At 37.7% G+C, this 26,860-nt stretch overlaps 1 protein-coding gene across 4 annotated transcripts in view; it reads right to left on the bottom strand.

Moving 5' to 3' along the window:
• LOC125182323 (uncharacterized) overlaps positions 1-26,860 on the bottom strand; it is a 52,667-nt gene that overhangs the window by 3,197 nt on the left and 22,610 nt on the right. Inside the window, exons 6-10 of one of the 4 annotated variants that reach the window (XR_010831933.1) lie at positions 21,383-21,569; positions 19,634-19,863; positions 14,871-15,015; positions 3,823-4,017; positions 669-809 (exon numbers count right to left, since the gene is read on the bottom strand). Coding sequence is in view for 1 of the 4 variants with exons in the window: in XM_066998216.1 (XP_066854317.1) it covers positions 3,901-4,017; positions 14,871-15,015; positions 19,634-19,863 (492 nt within the window). In the remaining 3 variants the exon portion in view is untranslated. Of the gene's footprint in view, positions 1-668; positions 810-1,781; positions 4,018-14,870; positions 15,016-19,633; positions 19,864-21,382; positions 21,570-26,860 lie in introns of those variants that run through there. The other 3 variants (XR_007161811.2, XR_010831932.1, XM_066998216.1) reach the window with 3 other exon arrangements.

Here is a 26,860-nt window from a genome sequence, read left to right as displayed (position 1 = left end):
TATTCCACCAGCTTTAGAAGATGTCTGATTTCAAATTCTCAGTTGCCTCATCAGCTGAGCAAGATTTCACAATCAAGAAACAAAACAAATATATTCAGATATGGAGCCTGCTAGTGTGTTGGCCACTTATGATTTGATTCTGTGCTCTTTGGTACACAAATGTATTTCCCATACATATATTCCCATTATTCCCCATTGCTAAGGTCTCAGGATTCATATCATCCTCAACTAAGATTGATTATATAGCTTTTGCTTTGTACTTACTTCACACTGATATTGTTAGTGCTCCATACTACTTGTTATTGTCATAATTATAAATTTAAAAAAAAATGGGAAGAAATGAAACCAAAGTAACTTTTATCCCTATGCTGAACCAACACCTTCCCCCCACACACACACCCAACAAAACAGAATCAAACAAAACATAATCAAACAAAAACAACATCATCAAATACTTATTCTGCAGCAAGATAGCTGGTCTCATCTTTGGAACATCACAGAGATAAATGTACTTCTTGTTCTTGACATTGCTACAAAAAGTATGCATTAAAATGCAATTGTACAGAAGTGCTGAAAGGAAGAGTAGTATCTTGCTGTTGGTCATCCCTGAAACATAAAGACCAGAGGTGAAGTAGCAATTCATGCTGACAACTGAAAATTCATCCCACCTGTATGGACTTTGGTTGTGACGATAGTATGGTACAGGTGTAATATGGAAGAACTCTCTGTGTGATGTTTAACAGCCTTATCACTTTCAAAACAGCAGAGATCTAAAGATCAACAACTTGCTCTCTCCTCTGTTGCTCTCCCTAGCAAAAAATAAAAATAAAAATGAACAGTTTCTTACTGCACACAAGGCCAACCTGACAATGAAAAAGAAAACTAGTAAAACTACTGTATGACAAATAACCACATTTCAAAAAACATTTTTTATGTGTATGGGCGTATATGGACATCCCAGAGTATAGGTGCATATTTGCAGCCTTGCTTGCTTGGATCCATTTAAAATAAACAAACATAATTGGAGATGACGATAGTAAGCTGAAGTGATTTGACCAAAACAGAAAGGGGGATATGTGAGAATGTGAGACACCAGGGAAAAATAGAGGAGGTTTGGGTTTATATCCCTGAATAGCAATGCTTCTTGTGCTATTCAACATTTTTTTTTTCTGTGCTAAAAGGCCACCCTAGATGCATAGCATATAAGGGTGTTTATAGCACACACTATAAACTGCTCTCAGAAACATTCACCACAAATGTATTTCCAAAAATGAAAAATGGCTTAGGACCAAAAAGAAATTTAGGGATTTGAGATCATTGTTTTTACATACCTCATAGTATCCTTGGCTTTATCTAAGCATGGGCTTGTGAGAAAACACTGAGGAAAAGCATATCAAATTTTAACTCTAAAAAATGATTTCTATCAGCTCATTCTTCACTCTTCTTCAGTTCTATTTCTTTCGAGAAAGAAAAATAAAAACTGTACAATTCTGTCTTCTATTTTTAGCTCCTGCAAATCACAGACCATAGAGGCTTAAGGAATGAACAGAGGAACTTCCCACGCTTGTTCTGGGAACAATTAAGCACCAAATATTGAACTAACACTGTTCAATTTAAGCACAGAACCGTTCAGCTGAAGAGTTTTTCAAAGATCGGTAAATGATGGCTCCATTAGGTCTAGAACTTCTGGCAAACCCAGAGTGAGATGTATTCTGGGTGGGGGCAGAGTCATGCAGTCTGAAATGAAAAACTGGACTATATTTGTGCTGGTGTGATGCTTGTGAAGAGCTGTGCTTTTAGCACTGATTCCTTTTCATAAGGTTCTGTACTTGAGAGGATTTACCTAGTCATATAAAGGCAAATAATGTGTACTATTGGGATAGCCATAAAAAACTTCTTAGAACTTTTCATTCCAGAATTCCTGAAAGCTCTCAATGACTTTGAAGACTGGTCGTCAGATGCCTTCCACAAACAATAGCCTCAGGGATAAAATGCAGCAAGTACTTAGCAGACCCAGGAGTTTGGAACAGGAGATAAAACACACAAACTAGAGGGCCAGGGTAGATGGCTGCTGCTCTGTGACTTTATTCAGAACCTAAGATTTGACCCCCAGCTGCTGCTGAAATGCCATGGGCTTCCATCAAAAACTCAGTGCCTTTCTTCCTGTTGTTAACAGCTCAGGATCATGCCACTAAGAAAAGCAGATTCTTTTCTATCTATACATCATCCATGTGTTTTGTATTTCACTTTAGAGTACTGTGGCCAGACTGCTTTTCTTACTAATACACTACCATACTCATTAAAAATAAAATTTAAAAAAAAATAGATAAAATAACAGCAAAGTCTTTGGAAGTTCCTTGTATGAGGCTTCAACAACCACTGTTTTGATAAAATTCTAGTGGATACCAGATTATCCCACAGTCCCAACCTGGTGACTCATTTCACCATTGTTGCACATCAAAGTGCACCCTTATTAATCAGGCTAACCAAATTAATGCAGTTGTGTTATGACTTGCCAAGTCTGGAATCTTTTTTATTTTTAATATATAGTGTTGTATTTATTGTGATTGAGTCTGTAGAATGCTTTTATTGTCCAAATACACAGAGTATTCATGAAATACGAAGAAAGAACCTACATGAATATTAAAATTTATGATATTAAGAAGGAGAGGAGAATTAACATAGCAAATTCACTGTAGTAAAAATTTTTATGGACCAGTTTAAAACTGCATGTTATTTCATATTTAGAGTTGTCCAGAAATGTACATGAAATGCCAAGCTCCTAGATATTAATATTCTTAACAGTCAAGATTTTCATTTCTCAGAGCTGCTGTGTTGGTATAAAGAAATAATAAAGAAACAGTTGGTACTGTTGACATAATTCTTGGGTAATGTTATATCTAAAGATTCTAAAACTTCATAAGGCTGATCTCGGGACAGGCAGATATCGATCCTCTAAGGAGCCTAGGCAGTTTCTGTTCCCCCCCATATGATTATAAAAAGGATCTCTCTGCAAACTTACCCTTTAGACATTTTTACTCTTTTGGGGACTTGTGGATCTGACAGAGGGTCACACTCAGTAAGCTGTACACCAGATGATCCAATTAATGCTGCCCCTGATGTTGCCTGACTGTTTACCCCTGTTTGCACGATATGATAAGTATTTGAGTACACCATAGCCACACAACCCTAAATACATAACCAATATTGGTGCGGGCCAGAGCTCACTCCACATTATGTGAGCAGGTTATGTTTCCTAAATAACTACAGCCCAACCCTGATTTCTCCAAAGACAGCTTTCTTCTCTACCAGCATGATGGCTTTCAGCTTCAGGACCAGAAGCGCATTGGAGAAGCTGGATTATAATTGTTGATAAATGTATGTTGCTGTCACTGAGTTGTGAATCAGAAGCTATCAAATGAAACACTTTGAAGGAAATTAGGCTCCCAAGCATAAACTCAAAAGTAATTCACGTGACCATCAGATTAATCAAAAGTTTTTCCATCTCACTGTCTGTTTCGGGCTGTTTCGGGCTGAATTTAATCTCTCCAGGTTTTCTCAACACCAGTGTTTGTTCAAGCCACATAGAGTGATACTTTCTCAGTAACTTTAATTTATCCTGGATCCTACTTACAGGCAAATGAAACTTGTCTAAACAGTAGGTACTGGAAAGCTGTCTGACCGTGCCCAGGTAGCATACTTCATTTTCAGCAGGGAGATGCGTTAGCTGAGAGAGGAGTTTGCGTATTTCTTAAGATGATAAGAAGAGTAGGTTTAAGACCCAGTTTACCAGCCAGTAAGCCAGTACACCATAGTACTTACAAGAAGAGTAGGTTTACATGACCCAGTTTACCAACCAGTCGGTTTCATTTAGTGCCGTCCTTTTCAATAATAAAACCATTATTTTTCAAACAGCAATGTGATATTTTCAAGTACTTCATTCTCTTCGTTTTGAAGATATCTCTTCAGCTGCCAGTCAACATCAGTAAGAATGCTAAGGCAGTAGGACATCTCACCCTGAAAAATGTTACAGAAGAGTCTTTAAACTCCTGGACATGCAAATTTGAATTCTGGAATACTTCATGTAATAGTGCAGGGGAAAGCATTGTGCTAATCCCTAGTGAAATGAAAACCCCATATGAAAAAGAATCAACAGGAAAAATCCTTTTGTTTTCTAAATATATTATGAAAATCTTAATTCAATGATATTTGACTAGGCATACTTTGTCTCCATTTCTGCTGAATATAGTCTCAGTAGACTCCACATAGTTTCACAATAACTCCATCATGATTTCTCTGCTATGGTTTAATATTTTATCCCATTTATTAAATACAGTATTAATTTCTGCTCATGTAAAATCTTATGCACAGTCTCTGCTTTTGTCCATCTGCTAGCACAGGAACACTGATACAATTTGACAGTGTTGTAATCAATATTTTGTTTTTCCATATACCTGTAAAAGCTCAGACTTGAGCTTAAACCAAGATGGTAGATGGCTGGAATCAGAGGAAAGGAGGAGAAAGGAAGAATTCTATATTTGAAATCAGAACTAGATTAAATACATAAAAGGCATTTTCATTTCTTTATTACAGCCAATGGTTATTCTTGATGCTGATCACACACAAACTCTGCCCTATGCAAAAAAACACAGCCAGGCCAGAATTTGATCTGGCACTAGTACAGCACTTACAAGTAATTGAATAATCATTGTCATATAATACACTGTATTATTACAATTCATTAAGGGTGGATTCCCATTCAAGTTTTTGATGTAGTTAATTTTAGTGCTAGAACACAATGCTTCATTTTAAAGGCATTTCAGGTAGGGTGATTTGTGTACTATTTTTGTTTCCTTTGCCCCAATTATATACCCCAGAAGCCACCTACCCAATTTGACAGGCTGAAATGTGCAGTTCCCTGTGATGTTTTACTCTGACAAAGGTAGTCAAAATGCATTTCAATTTGTAGAAACAATCTGCCAGTGTCTAATTGTGGAGGTAAATTTTTCAAGTTATGGAAACTGGGAAAGACCAATACATGTCTTAATGCATTCACACAGGACACTTTGAAGACTTGGTGTTTGGAAGATTAGCATAGCAGATGTCAAACATATATTTTTAAAATATGCTTCCTAATTTGTAAATATAATTTTTCCCTTGGTCTTCAGTATACTAAACAAAACATTTATGAAGCTGGAATAAGAAAAAAAAAAAATCTGAGCTGCATAGTTTCTGCTTTGCTGTTATTTAATTACCTGATCTCACTGAGCTTAAAATTATGGTTGCTGGATTTTGACCAAGATCACATAAAGGTCATTACAGTTTAAGCTTTCAGGCATCTATGAAATGTACTAAAATACACAGTTTAAAGATTATCTTCCAAAAACCTTAAACCAAACAAGACAAAATAGGAAGCAGGTACCTGATCTAAACCTACCTTATATCCCTACCATCCCAAGACCATCAGCACCAGGCTCAGGGCTGTCAGGATAAACCCTTGTCTTTTCCAGAGTGTAAAATTTGTTTTGCAGCAGGGCAATATGTATTTTCAGACAACAGGGGAGATGGACTTGCACAAGACAGTCAATGGGGCCATAGTTTTAGTCAGTTGCTGAAAAGCATTCATTCAGACAAAAAAGCCTCATTAGACAACCCAGGTTCCTTTTTCAGGAGTGCAGTCAGCTCCTCACATGAGATACAGGGTACAAGCTTTTCTGACAGAGGTTAAATTTTTCTGTGTAACTGTATCACTAGTGGATTAAAATGGAAAAAGGAAAGGTATGTGAAATGTGACAGCGGCAGAGATTTCCCAGGCCACTACCTATTCCTCAGTAATAGCAACAGTTTATGTTTTCAGTCGGAGCTGTTCTAGTCAGATTTGTTCCCATTTTTCTTTCACACAGGGAATTATTTTTCCTAAATACTTGAAGATATAACATAAAATGTTAAGAGCTCCAGATTTAGTGTCCTCCAATTTGTTCTCCCAATGAACTTGTAACCCAGATAATAAAATATTATGACTTTTCCCAAAAGGAAGAATTTTGAATGAGTCAAAATATTATCCATGTATAAGAAAGAGAAATGGCTGAGCAGCATTCAGAAATGGACAATAGGCTATCGTCTAATGTTTTTCTTGAGTACACTGTTTTGTTCCTAATGCTTGATGCCTACCAAAAGAAAATGGGAGGACTGGTTTAGATAAGACAAAAATAAGTCTAAGTCTGTCCTCACTGTTGAACATAAAATAAGATGAAATTCTTAAGGTTTAGAAAATATTGGAATAATGTTTAAAAAAAAAAATGTTCTAGTAATGTGCTCCATGTTGGAAAGGAAAACAATGTTTTGGGTTTTTTCATTACTACAGCACAGTCCATTATTTTGTATGGATGGGAAGGGTTCAAAAAGCCCGAAATACAAAAAAGAATGTTTTAAAGCAATCCAAAGTATGTTTAAAGAGTGGGGTGGCACTCAAAAACAAGGGTAAAAAATTGATCAATCAGACATTACACTAAAACGGGGACTGAAAGGGTAAGAGGGTGGACCATTGGGAAACTGGGAAAAGTGATCAGAACCAAAAGCAATTCTTGGAGGATCCTTTGGTGATGACACAACTGGTTTATCACTTTTCTCAATACTATATGTACTCAAAAGTCTTAAGAAAAAAAATCTAAACCACTAAGATACTGAAGACCCCTGATAACCTTCATCAAAGAATAAGGATGAAATGCATCCTAATTTGTCTTCCTTTCTATTTCTTTCTTTGTTCTTCTCCATGTATCTTCTTCATGTCCTCTTTTTTTATTTTATCAAGTAAGATTTTTCCTTTTTCTTTCTTTCCTTTTTTTTCTTTTTTCTTTTTTTTCTTTTTTTATTTTTTTTTACACTGTTTTGAGAACAATTGCAAGGCATAAGACAAGCCTTCTTGAATGAGAATGTCCACTTCAGCCTAAAAATGCCTTCTAAAGGACAAGCATCCCAGTCAGCTAGGATGTCCTACAATGGGAAGGTTTGGACCTACTGTGCTTGTTCTATTTCGATGATCTCTACTTGTCCAGTAAATTCAATGTTTTGGGGAAATATTATAGTTGGTTTCTATTTTACACTTGCCTCACACCATTAAGCTGATGTATGTATGATCAATGCAGGCATCTGAGACCTTCAGATGGGCTAGAACTATTCTGCAGTAATTATACATCTAGAAATCCTGGATAAATAAATAAATAAATAAATAAATAAATAAATAAATAAATAAATAAATAAAGGTCAAATTCCTTCAGACAGCATTTCCCATCAGGGAAAGAGAACATATCCAGTGCTATTGCACTTACTTCTCTCCCTGGTTTGTCAGAAGCTGGAAAGTATTCTTACACTCAGATGTCTGCAATAGAAATAATCCTCTGGTTTCCACAGAGAAAGATTCCTAGTTAAACAGGGAACTATTTTTGAACACTCTCTCTCTCTCTCTCTCAAAAAAAAAAAAAAAAAAAGGCTCTAAGATGTTTTGATAAAATTTCTTGTAGAGAAACTGTGTGTCTGTCATGTTCTTAAGACAGAGAATTTGTGGCGTTACATTTTTTTGTGTGTGTGTGATATAGAAACACCAATTACCACATAAAAATTGAATTTTCTCTAACATTTTCCCAATTAGTTTTTCTATAGCTAAGACCCAGAATTAGCTTTTTTTTTGTGACTACAAAAAGCAAATGTCAACATCATTTCAGGCAGCTCAACAGAACTGTTCTTTATCCTTCATCTTTCCTCTTTATTTTTTTTAACTTCTAAAATACATATCAGCCAGAATTTTAAAAATAATATGGTTTCTCCTGCTCTTAATATTATTTAATATTTTTGCTTTGTTCAGACAAGCACATGAGAAATTTTCTATAAAGTTCTCCAAATAGGCTTACTGACTAAAAGTAACTGTGAATTTGACTCTTCACATTTACAAAATGCTTGACATAAAGCACAGAAGGCTGTATCCTGATGTGGTTTTTAGACTGAAGAAAGCAGCTGCAGGGGCTGCAGCTCTGGTTTGGAGTTTTTTTCCAGCAAGGAAACCTGTATCACTGAGAATCTATAGGACAGTACCAGTTTCCTACTTGACTTGAATGAGTTCAGCTTCTTCTTATAAACTTTTACTTCCTATAAAGGGATTTTAGCAATGGTCTCACTTACTAAAACCTGACCAATCCTGTTCTTTTTCAGCGTAGTGTATCACTGTAAAACCGTAAAAACAAACAAACTGACAGACACATGAGAAAAAGCACTTTAAAAGAACAGATTCATAATGCTTATAATGCTTGAGGTTTGGGGAGTTGTTCTGTTCTCCTTCCAAGGCTTTAAATGACATTTTCAGGCCAGAAGGGTTATTAACAACTTAGTTCTAAAGCTCTTAAAAATCTAAACACTGACTGGATTAACTACAAGGGTGCAAAGGACACGTTTCTGTTTCTGACTCCAGCCCCTCCCATGTCTGTCAGCATGTCTGAATTAGAGCTGAATCTGATTATTGTGTTAAAATGTAGAGTACCAATAGAAGCAGATGAACTGGTGGCTCCAGGTAGTCTCTGGAGTTATGTATACATCCACAGTCCTGCCATTGCATCTCTGTTTTTACAAAGCTCGGGCAATGTGAAAGAATCAAAAGTTCTGGGCCTACAACAATAGCAGTATCAGTGTCTTGTTTATGCTGATGCTCTCCTCTGACAGCTAGGTAAATCACAAATATCAGCAGCACTACCATTTGTCCAGTGATGGGATCAGATAGAGAAAAGGCACCCTTCCTATCACCAGCTTTTAGCACATTGTGTGCAGTGTCTCACAGAGTTATTAAATTATAAGCCAGTATGATGGGTTTGGGTTTTTTTTCAGGAGGTTTTAATACTTCTTAACTAGTCTTTCTAAGTATACTGTAAGAGTACATTTACACTGAAAAGAAAAAAATAGCAGGAATTTGAAGTTTTATTGCATGCTAAAATCAGCACAGATTGGTATGTAAGAGGTAACCCTGTACTCCATTCCTGCAGTGGAGAAGTAAATTTGGATTAGAAATTAGCAAGGCAGGACAGCTAAAGAAAAAAAAAAAAAGAAAAAAAAAACTTTCTGACATTCTGGCAAATGTGATAAACCATAGGGTACCATAGGGTAAGCTTTTTTTTTTTTTTCCTTTTAAGTACTGAACTGTGCCTATGTACACGTAAGCAAGATAAGATTTTGTAAGGAGAAGTGATATTAGATCAGCAAAATGCAGAAAGGACAGACATTTTCAGGTATACAAAACTCCCTTTTCAGGTCTGAAACAGCAAAGAGTTGAGGACTGTGAAGATATAATATATGTGAAGATATATAATTGGGAACAACTTCTAATGTGGTTATGTTACTTAATGAGGCAGGCTGACACAAAAAGATGTCTGGCACCTAGGGGGAAGAGGATGGTGTTATTTAGAGAAGAAATGATAGGGTAGGAAGCTACTGTGTGCCTGGGAGACTTAGGCTGTGCACAGATATTAAAAACAAAATGCTTAATAGGCAAAAACTTTAAAGTGGATAGAAACTCAGAATTTGATTCGGTTGCTTGACTGGACCTAGTAATCTAGAAAATGGGCCGTAACCAAAATCCCTATACAAATACCCTTTTAGTTCATTCAAGGTCCTGGACGTATACACATATTTGGTGACTTACAACGCTTCTATTGAAAATGGAAGAAGGAAGATAAGCATCTAAACGACCATTAAAATTCACATTGGTGTCTTAATGTCAAGCGTGGGATTAATTGCAAACACTGTGGGTTAGATTAGACAAGATTAATTCTCTGGATTTGAAACATCAGTGAGGTCTCCCCACTGCTGGTTTCTTTGTGATCTAAGAGAGAGGAACAAATCTGTGCAGGAAGCTTTGGGGATAAACTGCACCTAAACTAGACTTTGAAAAATATGCTTGTTTCCCCTTGTTCCCACCCCCTCTGACAATTTGTGACAAGATGATGTAAAGCAGCATTTACCAACAACTTGTAAGAGATTAGGCAGTTGTCAAAAGAGATGTCAATACAGGCTTCAGCAATTGCTTCCTGAGAGATTTCAGAGAGAACCAGTAAGCTGCAGTTGGGTTTTGATAGCTCTCTACAGCTGTGCACAGCTGGTCAGATGTTATGTTTACCTGTATCTTTAGTTCTGGCTTGGTAAGTGATGGCTGGGGTGACAGTAAGGTATAATAACCATTCTTTATCTCTGTATATTATGAATTAGATGTCATCCATTATGAACCACCTCATCCCTCTCTCTAATTTTTCTTCATAACCGTATGTCGTGATTCCCACAAATAAAACCGTAATTACTGCTGCTTTTGTTTAACGTGATTTATAATTGCCATAATAGTAAGGTCTCCCCTGGTAACAGTAAGTGCTCACCGCTGACTTGCAGTACAGTTTTTCTGCAGCAAGCTTTCCCTGCTTGAGACTCATTGTCTCTAAAACAAACCTTTGTCTATTGTATGACAACACCAAAAAAAGTAGATGACCAATGCAGTCTAATTTTTCCAGATGATGACAATAGTCTCATAAATACTTCGGTTTAAGCAATTAGTCAGAACATGGGATTGTTTGAAGTGAATGATACAAGATACTCTTTGAGAGAAGGACAGTTATTTACAAGGGAAGCACACCAGGTTCCATTTCCCCCAAAACAGTAGCAAAGAAGGCCAGTGTGGGGCTTACTTTCAGATTTTTACTCTTTTATTTATGTCTTGCTTATGATTTCGAGCTCTGCACAAGCTTGTGCCTAAGGAGGTCTGGACACACATAGGATCACATGTACGTCTGTAACTTCAAATTGTCTGCTACCTTTCTTTCCAGTTTCCTAGTTCCTAGTATTCACAGCTCGCCAAGCACTCCCCAAATTCTGGGATTCTCAGCCAGTCCCAGGAAAAAAAAAATGCATCTGGAAAACACAGCTAGGCTGATATAACTAACAGTTAGCTGCCATCAAAAGGAGGTCCTATTTCGCTCACTTCCAGCTTCCAGCTGTCTGTTCTCACCCCTCCTTTACACTCAATCCATCACTCATCCAACCACACTGTGAGACTGTTCAAGGAGTCAAACCAGTAGAAAACTCTCTTTACTTTCCTCTTCTACTTTTCTGCCATTTTGGATTCCTGAATCAGTTTACAGCATGGCTAGATAACCATCAACGGTGGCAAAAGGGAATCCATGGGAACACATGGTTACAGTTTGAGGGTAGACAGGCTCAAATTTAACATAAGTAGTATTGCCCCCCTGGGCAATAGACATTTTGTAGCTTTCCCATTCCACAACACTCATTTCATTTAACAGAAAGAATATTTACCACTCTTCTCCGTTTCTGAAAAAGCACTGAGCATTGGAGGTCAATTGGTTTTGTTGTTGCTGCATTAGTTTTTGGCCAGCTCAGTTCTCAGCCTGGTTCACCACTACTCCACACCAATGTGCTGTCCTAGGACAACAGAGAAGGTGAAGCAATAGAGGTAGTCAGTGGGAAGGAGGACAGAGGGAAGGGACTCATCTTTTCATCAGTGCAGCCCAGGAGAATTAAAGGTGAAGTATTATACCCAACAAGGCAAGTGATAATATGAAAAGAAAATTTAAGAAATAGTTTGGAAAGTTCACTGTAATTCAAAATTTTTGGTGTTGAGTATAGGTGGGACCAGACAAAATCACCACATTTGCAGGAAGAAAAGTAAATTTTATGATTCAAGCATGGATACAAAGCCTTTTTTTTTTTTTTTTAGCCTGTTTTTATTATATACCCAACCAATATCCTTAAATTTCTCATTCTCTGTGTACAGAAGCTTGAAAGTCTACCAGTGAGCAAAGAGACACAGAAAGGAAACATCAAAGAAAAAAAAAAAAAGAAGGGTGGAGGGAAGGTGTAAGATTCTTTGTCACAACACTAATCATCAATACAATTGCATCATCATATGATGCATATTCCATAAATTTCTTTGGAAGTATGGCTATGGATAAGCTAAATGGGAAACTGACACATGCTGAGGCTTTGTCATTGCTGTACCTCATTTTCAGTAACTCTTGACTTGAGTAAGATTTCAAAGAACAAATTAGATCCCACCTTTTCAGAGGATGTATTAGCTGTATTTAAATTGTAGGACATTAGAACTTTTTAGCATATAGCCCTAGTTTTATTTTTTCACATTTTTAGTTTCCCTCTTAAAGTATTTTACCACCCTACTTGGAGGAGATAATGATGAAATTAATCCTGTTATTGAGTTGCCACTCTCTGGAAAGATCATTTCACATTTGGGGAGGAGTGGGAACAAATCAATCTGCTTATCGATTGATTAAAGGTGGGTTTTTGTAAGCAGCATTTTTAGAGGGCAGAGAAGATCAGAAGGACCTTGGGGAAGTCAGCATCTTCATCGCTGTCAAACAGTCTACTCTTGTACCCTGACAGAGCTGAATTGTTAAGGAGCCAGTGTTCCTGTTCATTTATAATTTTTTTTAAATGTCAGTGTTTCCTATTCTTTTATTATAGTTGTGGGTTAATACATTAAAATTAAATGTATCTGATTTTTTTTCCCAGAAAAGACAAATTTTCTACTGAACAGACTTACAAAGTATTTTTTTTTATTTCAGCAGAAATTCATCATTTAAAGAGAAACTGAATTTTAAACACCTAGGCTCTGTCTATAGTCATAGAAAGAGACAAACAGTCCATAAGTTCTCTAAGACCTTCAGTGAAATTTATTAATCTTTGGAAGGGCATTATTAATTTTTTTCCTTTCAAAATGTGAAAGAAAGCTAACTCAGATTAGCATGGCTCTTATAAATGCTCTAGTAAAATATTTAATTCTGATGAATTGGTACTTCATGATTTGGCGTCACCTCTTCCTTTTCTCCTCATTAGTAAATTATTTTCTATTTCTAAAATGTGATTGCTACAAGATGCCTGAGCATGTGTATCATTTTAAAGGACTCCACAACAGTCATTTTGATGCCATGCTGTACCTGTTATCAGCTGCAATTTTTTGTCTGTGGAATTTTAATTAACTTCTCAGAAAACTGGACAGTAATTTTATTCTCAAAGAACTAAATTTACAAAATATTTAACATCAAGTTTTGTAACTAAGTTTAACAAATGAAAAAAACTTGGGTTTTGGACTGTTCTATAATGATCCTCAACTGATACTATGGTGATGTTGGCATTTTTGTCTCAGTCTTGTACAGATTGTTAATGTACCTTGAAAATGAATGATTTGGTGAACAACCAAGATGAAGAATTGCTTGCTGAGTAATGAATTGAGTAGAATTGTTTTGGTCTGTGAAACCAAGATAAATTTCAAGGATAATATTATTTTCAACAGAGGACAGCCTATGTTGCACATAATCAATGCTCACAGGAAAACTTCACAGAATCACAGAATCAAAGGGGTTGGAAGGGACCTCAAAAGATCATCGGGTCCAACCCCCCTGCCAAAGCAGGCTCCTTAGAGCAGGCTGCCCAGGTAGGCGTCCAGACGTGCCTTGAATATCTCCAGAGGGAGACTCCACAACCTCCCTGGGCAGCCTGTTCCAGTGCTCTGTCACCCTCACCGTGAAGAAGTTCTTTCACATGCTGGTGCGGAATTTCCTGTGCTCAATCTTGTGGCCATTGCCCCTTGTCCTATCCCCACAAACCACTGAGAAGAGGTTGGCCAAATCCCTCTGTCTCCCACACCTCAGGTATTTATACACGTCGATAAGATCCCCTCTCAGTCTTCTCCAGGCTGAACAGAACCAGGTCTCGCAGCCTTTCCTCACAGGGAAGATGCTCCAGGCCCCGTATCATCTTTGTGGCCCTCTGCTGGACTCTTTCCAGGAGTTCCCTGTCTTTTTTGTACCGATAAACTTTGGATAAAATACTTAGCTTGTTGCAGCCAGTGAGACGTTTTCTACAAAGTTCTGAGATGCATTCATTCCCTGAATCTACCACAGACTTCTAAGGCAATTCTTCAATAAGTCACTGAAGCTCATTCAGTATAAAGCAGACGTTTAGCTGCAGCAACACGAAACTTCCATTATCTTCCTCCAGTACTGTTGTTTATGTTGCTCTTACTTGTACACGATGAAACAGATTAGAATACTGATCAAAGAGAAAAATAGTATCTCTCCTCAAAAAAAAAAAAAATCCATATGTGTGAAAAACACAGAGCTGATTCATGACACGGGTGCCCAAATTACTGTGCTAGCACAGTGAAGACTTTGATGTAAAGGGAGAAGGGGAGTGCTTACACTAGGAATGTTATCTTCAAAAGCAGGTAAAACTATAACCTAATTTTCTCAAGGATAGCTTTGTTCTTGTCCTGATTTGAGGTCGTCTAGCCTGTCAATAGGAGCTTCAATTTTTACCCATTCTGGATGGCATTTGAGCTCACACTTATCTTTCAATATGTGGCTAAATACTATTACATTCAAATCATGAGCCTTACTCCTCAACAGATCTTAAGCATGTGCTTTAAATATTGTCATATTTACAAATACTGTCTTGAGAGGAAATGTTTTTCTTAACTGTCAGTTGTAAGAGAAGAGATTTTTTTTCCCTGTCATCTTTGTAAAATGCTTTGCAAAAGGCAACTGATAACTGTATTTGGACTTTGGACATCTACGCAGTGCAGACTGAAATATGAGTAACACCACCGTTAGCAATCAGCAACAATAAGAAATTTTAAAAAACATACAATTAATATTACAGCTTAATATAAAGTATTGTAATCTTCAGAACTAGACCTGTCTTCCTAAAATGCACAGCAAATATTCTGTCAAGAAGAAAATATATTACAGAAGACATAAAGGGAATATGCAGAGAAAGAACTGAGAATTACTGATCAAAGCAAAAGGCTTTACCTGGAAGTTGATGACTGGTAGGAAAATCTGAATGCTGGAAGCTTTGCCCCAGGCCAGCAACCTCCTCCAAGCATTATTTCCCTCAGGAAAGGTCCTGTTCCAGAGGATGTCATTCCTAGAGTACACTTGGGGTTGCTTTTTTGATCTAGGATAAAAAATTTATATGACTGTCTTTGAGTTGGTAATGGCAGTGACACAAGGTCACCCACTCATGACATGAAGTTTCTGGGGAAAAATTTTATCTGAGAACACATCACTTCTCTTTATACAAAAATTAGCAAAATCGATTGTTTCAAATAGAATGAAATAAAAGAAAACTAAACATTTATCAATGTCTAAACATTATCAGAATCCTTCTGGTGACGGAAGAGGATGTGTCGTTGATTTTACTTTGAAGTAAATGTGATCAGAATTTCTAACTTCTGCACAACAAATCTGGAATCCTGCTTTCACCAACTGTGGCTTTGAAAATGTGTGTGTATATATATATATGTATATATGTATAGAGGTTCCATTTTATAGAACAAAGTGCACAGTTCTGAACTAATTCCGCTATGTAATAAGAGGTCAAACATCCTTTCGTAATTTCAATAAATGATCAGTTGGCTGCAAAGGGCTTTTTCTCCTTTTATCTTTCACAGCTTCTCCACTAATGACTCTGATAGTGCCTTTTCATGGAAGAATGCTGCAATATGATGGGTAACAGTAAATTTAGATTACTCCTGCAGAAATATACTGCTTGGGAACAGAATTGAATTACGGTTTTGGATTCTGATCCAAATTTGCCAGTGGAAATATTTTTTATATAAAGCCAATACTTTTTGACACAGAGTTTTCATATGTCTCTATTTAAAAATAAAACGAATCTGTATTTAGTCTCAATACATTACTTCAAAATGAATGGCCAGAAGATTTTGCCTTGAAAATGTAAATTCATTATACAACCCTTTTTTTTAGCCAAGTTTTAGTAACTAATTCAATGAACTGCTAATGCCATAAGTTCCAGTCATTAACTATAAATCATTAAATGAACAGGCTAACAATGTTTTGAACCTGAGCTTCAAACGTACTTATAGCATTTCAACAACTATAACTTTCAGCTGCTATTGAGAAGGGGAAAAGTTGTGGTGGGCAAGCAAGACAGAACAACAAAGATCTTTTCATCTCATTTTCAGATTTCTCTCTTTTTTTTAAGTTACTTAGAGTATGTTTTTTTTTTCTCATTAGAATAAAATAAAGCAGAATTTACTACCTAAAAAAAATAAACTGACAACTGGAAAAAAAAATGCTGAGAAAAGATAAAAATAAAAGGATATAAAAGCTGTAGGTACCTCATGTAAGTACTGTTAGCAAGAACTGCTAAGAAGTGTTATTAGCAGAGGTAATATTAGCCAAAAAAGTATTATGACTAAATTATTTTATTAAGATATGAAATACATACTAAAACTCACAGTATTTTTTTTGTAAAGCATTAAGAATCATTATATAGATGTAAGTTATTGTTTATTGTAGCAACATAGTCTCTTTTAAAGCTCACTTTTAAAAATATTTTCTATTTTAAATAGAAAAATCTTGCCAGAAAATTTTTAGTGGTTAATATTAAAAAGTAGAAAACCATCTCCCCACACTGGCTATAACATAGAATTAACTTTGGATATTATTGTGTTTAAATAGCTTTTTCCTAGGATTTTATGTTTCTTTTGCTCCACTAAACCTGGACCATATGCTGGATGCAATTAAAATATAACGCACTTCAAACTGAGACCTAACAACTGGAATTTAGTCACTGACAATATGGGATGGTGTTACTTCTATTTGATGAGGCATTTTGTTTTAATTTCAAGTCACCTGTATACAGGTGAAGCATTTTTTATGGATAGTCCTGGAGAGGGAAAGCTTCTCTCTTTTGCCAGACCAGACACAATATATGTAAGTGCAGTATAAACATTTTCCACATCATCATGTTTCCCAACAGGACCACTTCTGAGTTGAGAAATTTTATCTTTTGGTCTTGATCTTGATTTTTATGCCAGAGTTTCCTGAAAAAAAAGCATTGCCTGCTGGATGCTATGTACGGGTGGGGTCCCTTCTTCCCGTATGGATCAAGAGCACCAGTTCCTAGTTCTTCTCAAATTAACATGCCTCAGGCTACACCTCCCTCTTCTTTCAAATCCATCCCAAGGAGAGCACTGAAAGAAAAGAAGACCCTCACTATCGAGAATATGGAACATACTTTGTTCCTGCCTCATTTAGATAGTAAATGTTTTCAGAAAGGACTATCTTTAAATGTCTTGTTTACTATTTAGCATGCTAGCAGAGCTTAAGCCCAAGTATTTATCCTATATCAATTACCCACCACGTAATCATGAATATGGAATAGTGGACTTGGTTACTTGTCCACTGGACAGGACAGCTTTAGTCATGCTGTTTTAGGACTCTGCTGTCTTCCTCTTCTGGAGGCCACTGGGTCACTTTCTGATATGTATGAGAAGATTTCAGCAGGTCTCTGTAAGATTATATTTCTTCCTGTGTAAATCTTGAATATCACCAGCTGCATATGGCAAAAGATCATTTTTAGTGTTAGGCATCAACATAGTCTGACTTACGTTGCTCTGGAAGAAAACAGAATAATCCCCAGTTCTTTGGGACTACAGATGCCCACACTGCAGTGGAAAGGGAGGTAAACTCCCTCAGGAAAACTTCATAAGTATTTTCAAGGATTAGATTTTAAACTTTGTTGCCTAAATCAGATATAAATTTCATGTGAATGTTCTTGCAAATCCATGTCAGAGTCCACCTATGTTACCCAGGGACTCTACTGCACAGCCAGTAATTAAATCCAAAGCTTCTAAAAACTGTATGGAGATACTGGATATAGTAGCTGGAAAATTGAACATATTTTTCAGTTTATCCTGATAGCAAAAATAGTTATTAAAGACTTCCAGGGAAACAGAGGGGTGTGCAGCATGTATGTTGAGATGGAGCATATCTTTCATTGACCTAAACCTTTCTCTCAATGAAAGACAAATTTTTCTGCCAAAGAAAAAGCTATTTACCATATTTTATGACTTCAGCTAATTTTAAATTCAAAACAAAAATACCATTTTAAAATGCCAAAACTTTTTGTTTGAAAATTGTCAGAATGAAATATTTTGATTTTTTTTTTTAATTTTGTGAAAACCTATTAAAACAGGAAGCTGTACCCACAAACACTCTCATTTCCTAAAACTGATTAATCATTAATTTGGTATTCTCTAAAGAAAATTCACTGTTCTGTGAGTCCAAAGACAGGTTCCTACCCATTGAACCATTCTTCCTGTCTAACAAGTTGTTGATATTACAGTTATCCTCCCCTCAAAAAAGTTCAGCTGTACTTCCATCGCTAATATTGGCCTTAAAGGTCTTTTAACTTTTAAATTAAAGAGAAGCTTTTTGAAATGAACAAGAAAATCACTCTTTAATGCATTTGAAATTTTCTCGAGGAAGTCTTATATTAACTAAGAGGAAAGAGTTTTTGTTTTTTTTTTTAAGTTAAACCTAATTATAGTATCTGAAAGTATAGCTTCTTTGAACTCTCATTTCATACAGGAAGGGAGGAGGAGATCCTTAGTATTTTTTTCATGGGAAAACAAGTCTTGATCTATACACGTTTGGTTAACCAATTTTAATGGAGTCTGTGTTTCCTGTGTGTTCCTAAAGAGGCTCAAGAGAAAAATATTTGTGTAGCGCAAATGCCATCGAGGTGTATTATCCTAGGGTAAAGGGGAAGAAGTGCAGTATCTATGAACTTTAAGGACTAAAATACTGTATTCAAACAAGTATTCTAAAGTTTTAGCAGACTTCTTTGGCTGGATATTAAGGGGATTATCTCAAAGAAAACATGGTTACTCTTATCTGAAACTTCCAGATCTAGTCAGAATTCAGAGGTGATTGGAGACCTCTTCTGCTGATACTGCACTGTGTTTACAATGGACATTATCTTGGCTTGCAGCTCCCCACACCACACAATGTGAGTTTTCATTGTTGTTCCAATGAAAAGGGAAATTTCAGGGACAATGGCTGTGGTGCTGTGCTGTTTGCCCACCTCTGTAGAACAATTACTGCACTCAGAGCTCTACTGCAGCACCAGGCAGCAGCGAGAAGGTGTTTTATGATCATCTACAAAACTAGTTTTCTTACATTCAGCGCCAGAGCAATACCCCATCTGCACAGTTCTTTGTCCCTGCTAAATAGCCCATCTTACCACTTCCTAGCCCCAGTGCAGTGAAGCCTGTCTCCCTCCCAGGCAGGGATGTTCTATAGCCACCAGGGCAAAGAGCTTCACACAGATTTCTCAGGAACCACCACGCGTTTATAATAACATCTACATTTCTTATCCGTTAACATTGTGGGAGAAAGCTATTACTGAAAGCCAAAGAGTTCCACAGGAAGGAGCTCTGTGTTGAAACCCAAAAGGTGCTGAATGAAATGAACAACTGAGTCGGAAACACTCTGCTGAGCAGGAGGTGCACTCAGTGGCAGAGGAGACCCTGCACTGCTGAAAGCTGGTGGAGTCCTTCGGCTCCTGTGCCTGACACATTCAAAAGTCACCTCGGATCAAGGCAGCAATCTGTGTTCCTAGAGTGCCAACAGCTACAGCCCAGACAAGAATTTAAAAGAGAAAACGCAGGGCAATCTGTATAAGAATTTATAAGCTAGGAAGAAGCAAAGTGTGCTCAAGAAGTAGACTGTATGTAATTCTCAATATGTCAACATGTCATTACCTCAACAGGCCAACACGACTGTGCCATAGTTCTGCTCTTGCTCTGGGTGAAGGCTGGAAAACCAAGGTACTGTTAGCAAAACCATTGTAGACAGTGGGGTTTTGGGGGTGGCTACACACCTGGGCTTTCAGTGATGTTTCTGCGGGTGTCCCCATCTCCTGTCCCACCACCAGCCAGGTCTGCAGCAGGGACGTGCCTGCATCCACCAACAGTGAGGATCCTCCTGTGAACTGCAGATAGGAGTTCAGTGAATAACACAGAGAGATGCTGGAATAGCCTTCAAATTATAGACTTATGTTATTAATGAACTTGAAAGGTAATTAACTTATTTCAGGCCTGGACGAAAATGTTACATTTGAGTTGGGAAGTCCCTAGATGAATTCTTTCAGTGTCTTTATCTGCTGTAAGTGTGCTGTTAATTCATGTATGCTTGAGTTTACTCATCTGTGTCATGAGGTTGATGGTACTTAGAAATATATCCCCCAACAGCTTGGCAAGGGTCTTTTAAAATGGCACAATGCTGAAAAATGCTAATTATAATCATCCCCATCACTGTGCCCACCCCAAGTAATTATTACATTGCAGAAATAAAGTAATTCTACTGGAATAATGGCACAATCTATTTATGTAGGGATTGTTTTCTACATATGTCTCAATCTTCTCCACATATAAAAATAATGTGAGCTGAAATTATTCCTTTTTTATCCAGTTTTGAATTTTAATGAGCAAGAATGCCACAAGTTTATGAAATTTTTAAAACCAAAAGATGAATTAGATTAATAGGCTTCATAACCCTCCATATTCTGGCAAAAGGTGCTGTGGAAACTTTTAGGTAAATAGCATTTAATTTAATTTAATTATTTAACGGTATAGTGCATCCATTTCAGCTCAAAAGGGATAGTGGTTAAAATACGGAGGCTGGGAATTCTAATATCCCCATGCAAATTTTCAATATATTCTTAAGCAATTCAATTTTTAAAAGGGTATAAACCAACATAATTTTGCTGCAAAGCCTGATTTTATGCCAATTTGTAGATGCAGAAGCTGGTCTTGCAACACATGCACAGTTCTTTTTTCTTTAGCGTTGTCCTGGAGAGACATGAAACTAAACTAATATTGTAGCTTTCGTAAGTTCATCATTTAGAAGAATTGTGAGCAGATTCAGTTGCTGATAAAAGGAAAAAAGCTGCAGATAAGGGGACAAATTCACTGCCTGGGCTGTGTGCAGACCCTACAGCTGGAATAGGAGAAGATAGTGAAGGTTAGAAGCACTCTAGTCCATTAAATGTGTCTGGAGCCTGACGGTCAAAATAACCTGTGCTTCCAACTAGTACCAAATGTGGGTTTACTGGGCGAAACGTGATGGGACTGCAACTACCACTGGTACTGCCCAGTGCGGTGAAGATGCTGTACCACGTCCAAGGTGCAGCTGCTCACTGTCTGCCCACTACTGATATACATACACCATAGACATGAGCAGCAGGCAGGCTGCCACACTCATTGCCTTGTGCACCAGTGGGAGCATTTAGCATGAATCTGCTGTAGAAAAGCTGTTTCAGGGAAAGGGGTTGTGAAATGCCTGGGGTCTTGTGCAGGAGGTCTGAGCTGCTGGGGAAGGTGGGTAAACAAAACTTTCCACTTTTTATCTTCTGTCACTGTAGCTGCCTCTGCCCAGTCCTTTGCTTTCATAAGCATAATGCCAACTCATTAAATTCTAATTAGAATTAAATGCTTTAACTCCTTCCTCACCACTCTGACCCTCCAGCTGTCTGGTTCTCATGTTGTTTTCAGCCCTTCCTGGCTCCTCCTTGGATCCTCATCTTCTCCTCAGCAAGGTGAGAGGCCAGCAGGCTTTGCTGTTGAAAGCACTCTACCAGAACACTTCTAATAATCGTCTCTTGTGCTGGTATTTTTAGATGCCAAACCAGAAGTTTCACTGCACAAGAAAAGAAAGTAATTTACAGCTTCGTGTAGAAACACAGCCACTTCCAGTTCATTTGTTTTTCATCTTGATTATCAACACGTTTGTCATATCTCTGTAATTTATTCATTATCTTTAGTCGAGGAATGTGAAAGGGAGGGGTAGGAGTGAAGGAGGAGATAAGTGCACTTGTCAAAATGTGAAACAGATGCTCTAACAATGATTGGAGACAATTAATGTTCTCAGTGAGCATCAACAAGCAAGGTCCGTGGATTGCCTCAAATTTCTGCAGCAAACAGCCTTTTGGAAAATGCAAATACGGAGCCTTTATTTTTCCAGGCACGTGAGAGGATGCCTTGTTGGTAATGAGCTGTCCTAAGGAACTTCGCATAGCTGCTTGACAGTGCGGCTGTTCTGATCACTGCCAGCCTGGATACGAGCGCAGCACCAGGAGGGGACTGTAGGGCTGGTATCAGAACTAACGAACCTGTCACCACTCCCTCCCCCTGGTTCAGGCTCAGCATGTAAAGCAAAGCACTTAGCACGTGTTTAACCTTGGGTTACTCAAAGTCAATAGCACCTAAGAAGCAGGTAAAGCCGGGCACATGCACTGTGATTGCCAGGGTAGGCAGGCAGCTAGCAAAGGTCTTTGCTGTGCTCAGGTCTTCTGTTACTCGCTGGGGAATGCCCCCATTTTTAGAGAGCTCTAAAGGGAAGGTCGCTCATTTGGTCTTGCATCCAGCACCAGAGAAAAATCGGTACAGCCAAGGAGTCAGAGTCAGACTTCAGCCTGTATCACTTTGGGGAATTGGCAATGAATTCCAATCAAAATAAATAACTGTAACAAGAAAGGGGGAAAAAAATCAATAACAAATAGATGTGATCTAATTACTAACATCTGTAGTAATAGTTTATTGTTCCACGCCACACGTAACTTTCATCTTCCCTCTCTGCACTCTGTCAATTTAATTTTCCCTTCTGCTGTTCTGCTATCTAAAATGATCAAACACCTACCATGCCCTGGAAAGTACACCAATTAAAAGCTGCATTTAAATCTGCCTGAATGTGCCTGTCATAAAGTTAATTGGAATAAACACATATTTGATATGATATTGTTTGAATTCTGCTCCAAGCCAGAGTATTGCCCATCACAAACTTTCTTTTTATTGATTTATATTCTTATTCTTCTCAGTTTTCCTCCTTTTATTTCATTCTTCCTATTCAAAAGATTTTTTTTTCCATCATTCCACAGCCCATAGATAACATCTGCATTTTGAAGGAGCTTATAAAAGGACGCTTTTAAAACCTGAGTAATGGTTTATTTATAATACATTCAGTTACTTCTCTGCTAAATTTATTTGTAGTTGGGTCAGTAGCAAATGGATGTGGTTTTTTTGTTGTTGTTGTTGTTTGTTTGTTTTGGTTTTTTTTTTTTTTTTTCATAGGAAAATAGTGCAAATGTAAGGTAACTCAGGCAGGGACCAAGGGTGAGAGGCACAATTTAATAGCATCTCCCTAGGGACTGAAGGGGGAACCCCTGGTCATGCTTCTTCTGCCTACTCCTCCACAGCACAGGAGCATGCACGGAGCCACTCATGCCATCCTGTATCCTTTCACGTACACACATTGCTTAGGGAATGAAAGGGGTTTCTTCACCAAGGGCCCACACTCAGGCCCTCATATAACAGCCAGCAGGGGGCCTGTCCTCCAATGGCCTGTTACACACAGTATATGGCAATGGCTTCTGGGTCATACATAAACCAGCATATTTTTACATGCCATGTAAAAGAACACTTTATTTCTGTTTGCCTCAAGCCTGCTACCATGTCTATTATAAGCAGGAAAAAAAAACATACATCATCCAGCTAAAACTATAACCAGAGTTTACTTAATGGCTGTCATTCATAATTTTCTTTTCAGTGTTCAATGACTTCAGTCCAGCGAAGTACCAACATTACAGGGATTTAAGGCAGCACGTATGTTAGCCTATGGCCACCACTGCATAAACTGTGGATAGATGCACAGCCAACTGATAAGAGAAATTGATGCCTGCAGCAATGGGAGCACACAGATTTGATCAGCAAGCAAATCAATCGTTGCATGAGAAAAACATGTCAAAAAGAAATCCTCGTCCCTCTACTGCTACTGGGTTTTGAGTCTTGGGTGTTTCATAAGCTTACATGATTCAACCAATTTAAAAGGAGACAGCACACTAATTTTTCTCTTCAGCACCTTATCTTCTGGAATGAATCAGCTATCTGAATGCATGGATTAAGCTGCATTGTTATCACTGGACCTATATTAGGAACAAATTTGATTCAGGTATGAATCGTTCATGTAAATGATAGGGTATGACATTTTTAATCATGCAGATGTGACTTTAAAATATGTATTGGGAAACTGTCTAGGAAAGAGTACAGGTTTCCCCAGTCATCAGGTGTATGTAGCAACTAGGCATGACATGCAGCATGAATTCAGTGTGAAAAAAAACACCTCATCATTCTCAAAGGGCATGGCAGTTCCAGTGCATGCATGAAATGTATATTTCTTCTCTAGTAGTAGCTCACGTTGAGGTAATCTATTTATCCTTTCCAGCACAGGCACATTTATTAGCAGAGTTAATAAGACAGCCTTTGTCAGAACATATTGTCTGTTGTCAAAAAATTTAAGGATTAACACTGTATTGCATGTCTGAATAGAATTGCTTTCCCATAAGATTTGTTATACCAAGTTAGTTACATGGTCCAGCAGGTCTGGTGCCCTGCCAGATGGCAATAAATAAATGGCAAACAAAATTTCACAGAAAAGTTTAATTCTGGGACACCATCTCACTCCAATGTGTGTTATGTACCCTGATAACTGTTGCAGCACAGCACGTGGGAAGAAACATTTCCTTCCGACCTCCACAGGCAGTTAGTTTAAGCCCTGAAACCTGGCATTTGATTACCCTTATCATAGCTACAAGGACCATTATCAGAGATTCTTCCAGGATTTCTACAGCCTTATCACATCTCCGATTATGATAAGGCAACAGTAAAGCATTCAGAAGCCTCTGTAGTAAGATGAATTAGATGAAGTAGATTTCAGTACTAAGAGCTTGATAAAGGAATATGTTCTCCTACCCCTGATCATTTGTAAATACGTAGACTCTAATAACTAATTATATTTGATTTTCAGGAGATTATTTTTCTGGGATTCTGTCAACAAAGATTTTCTTTCAGATGTGCTCCTAACTTCTCGGAAACATTCAGTTCATGGTTTCCAGACATTCGGTAAATGCCCGGAGGAAGGTCTTTTTTATGTGATGCGTCGTCCCTCAGTCTGAACTAATTAACTGATACAAATGTGGAAAATATCCATTTTGCCATGGTGTTGAACTTTTCAAATCTTTCCATTTAGAAGATCAGAAACAATCCAATCAAACTGCTTGCCACCTGGCTTCTCCTCATCACTTTTGCAGTGGAATTAAATAAAATTATCATTTCCAATTTGAAAATAGAAATGGAAACTAATTATTCAACAGTGACCTGGATGGCCCTTTAATTAATGCTCTATGTTCGCCCAAAACACAACTGGTTTGAATTTTATGCTGGGTTTCTTCTCCTAAAAATGCTTTGTGCTCTCATGCAGAGGCCGGGAGGGAGCTTGGGGGGGGGTGGGAAGCAGGGAGGATTGTTTTTTTACCCCACAGCATCCCCTACTGTTGCTTTTAGGAATGGTATTGATTCATTTAAAAGGCAATTTCACGCGGTTCTCATCCAGGAGGAAGGCAGCCCAGACCGGTCACAGGCTTTTCAGCCGAACTGCAGGAGCAGGAGTGGAAAAATAGAAACACTTAGTGTCCCCAGGAGACTCACAGGTGGTGCTTCAAGGGAAAACTACTGCCCCAAAAAGTTATGTTTCACTAACAGAAAATCTCAGTGGCTAACTGGAGCAGCAATTTCCTAAGGAACCCTGACCTCAATGACAAGGGACAATTTTTTGCTTTGTTTTGTAAGTACCTCTACGGCTATTCAAAAATTTGGAACATTCCTGAATGCCTTAAAACTGAAATGTACTCTCAGTAAATCCTTTTCTCCCAAAGGAACCAGTAAATACAACTTTTAATTTTCATTTCTAGGGGTATCTTTTTTTCTATATGTATGAACATAAATCTGAAAAAATATACATGCAGGTGGAGGCAGGGGTCTGAATATGCAACTGCTGATTTCTCTGCATCTTTCTTTCCTTATCTATTAAATTGGGTTAACAGTACTTCTGCACCTCCCAGGAGTGTTGTAAAGCCCTACTCATTAAAGTTTGTAAAGTATTTTGAGATCCTTGATTGCTGATGCTACACAAGTGCAGAAATACATCACTTGATAGATATGAACGGCAATTCACCCTCAGACTCAACAGTGTTCAGTAAGGGAGCAACTGAAGAATATCAAATGCTGCAGGCTCAGATGAAAGTGAGCTCATCAAAATAAACGTTTTACCAGAGGCTTCCAAGCACCTTGCTTCCTACAGATCAGACGAAGAGTTCATCCCCTTCTCTGCTTGACAACAGAGAATAAGCCACAGCACTGCACATCACAAACAGTGGCTGTAGCATTCTTCTCTGCTGGAGAGTTTCACTTTATTGTAGAGCCCCATTAACTGATGAATTGAGGTCAGAATGGTTCATGTTATCCCTGTGAGTATAGAAAAGAGCTAGGCCTAAACATGGAAACAAAACAGACTTTCACTATGAAAAAGGAATCAGGTATAGTGATATCTGTGAATACTGCCTTGTAAAAGGGTCCTTTTCCGCCATTTGCTATTCTAATTAAAGGAAGAAGCTTGTGAAGAAAACACTTTTGAATATGGCTGGAGAGCTCACATACATTTCTATCTGATCTACAGAAGAGAGATTTCTGCATCTTCAGTTCTAGGAAAAGCAACACAAATCCATGAACTCTTCTCTAATTTTAGAATTTTATATTGTCACAGTAACCTGTGCCCCTTCTGGAGATAATCTAGATCTCTGGAACAGCAAAGTCTCTAGTGCATTCATGAGTTCCCAGTAATCCTCAGTCTCTGGAATAAAAGGTGTTCATGAGATAGGACTTCTTGTTTTTGACCAACCTATTCAGATTTTCTGTACCTGCAAACTTGAAACCTAGACCACACAAACTGACCCAATTTGGTTTTGGTCAAAAGAAGTCTGATGATGAAATCTCTTGCACATACTTCAGCTGGACAAGAACTAGTTCAATCATAGCTTATTTCAAGACAAGCCAACTGTCTTATAGAAGCCTAAAGGAAGCAGAAGCAGTTAGTTCAGC

Source organism: Anser cygnoides, chromosome 5, assembly GCF_040182565.1.
Source record: "Anser cygnoides isolate HZ-2024a breed goose chromosome 5, Taihu_goose_T2T_genome, whole genome shotgun sequence".
Classification (NCBI taxonomy): domain Eukaryota; kingdom Metazoa; phylum Chordata; class Aves; order Anseriformes; family Anatidae; genus Anser; species Anser cygnoides.
The sequence above is the reverse complement of the archived record's forward strand: the minus strand, read 5'-3'. Positions and strand labels throughout refer to the sequence as shown.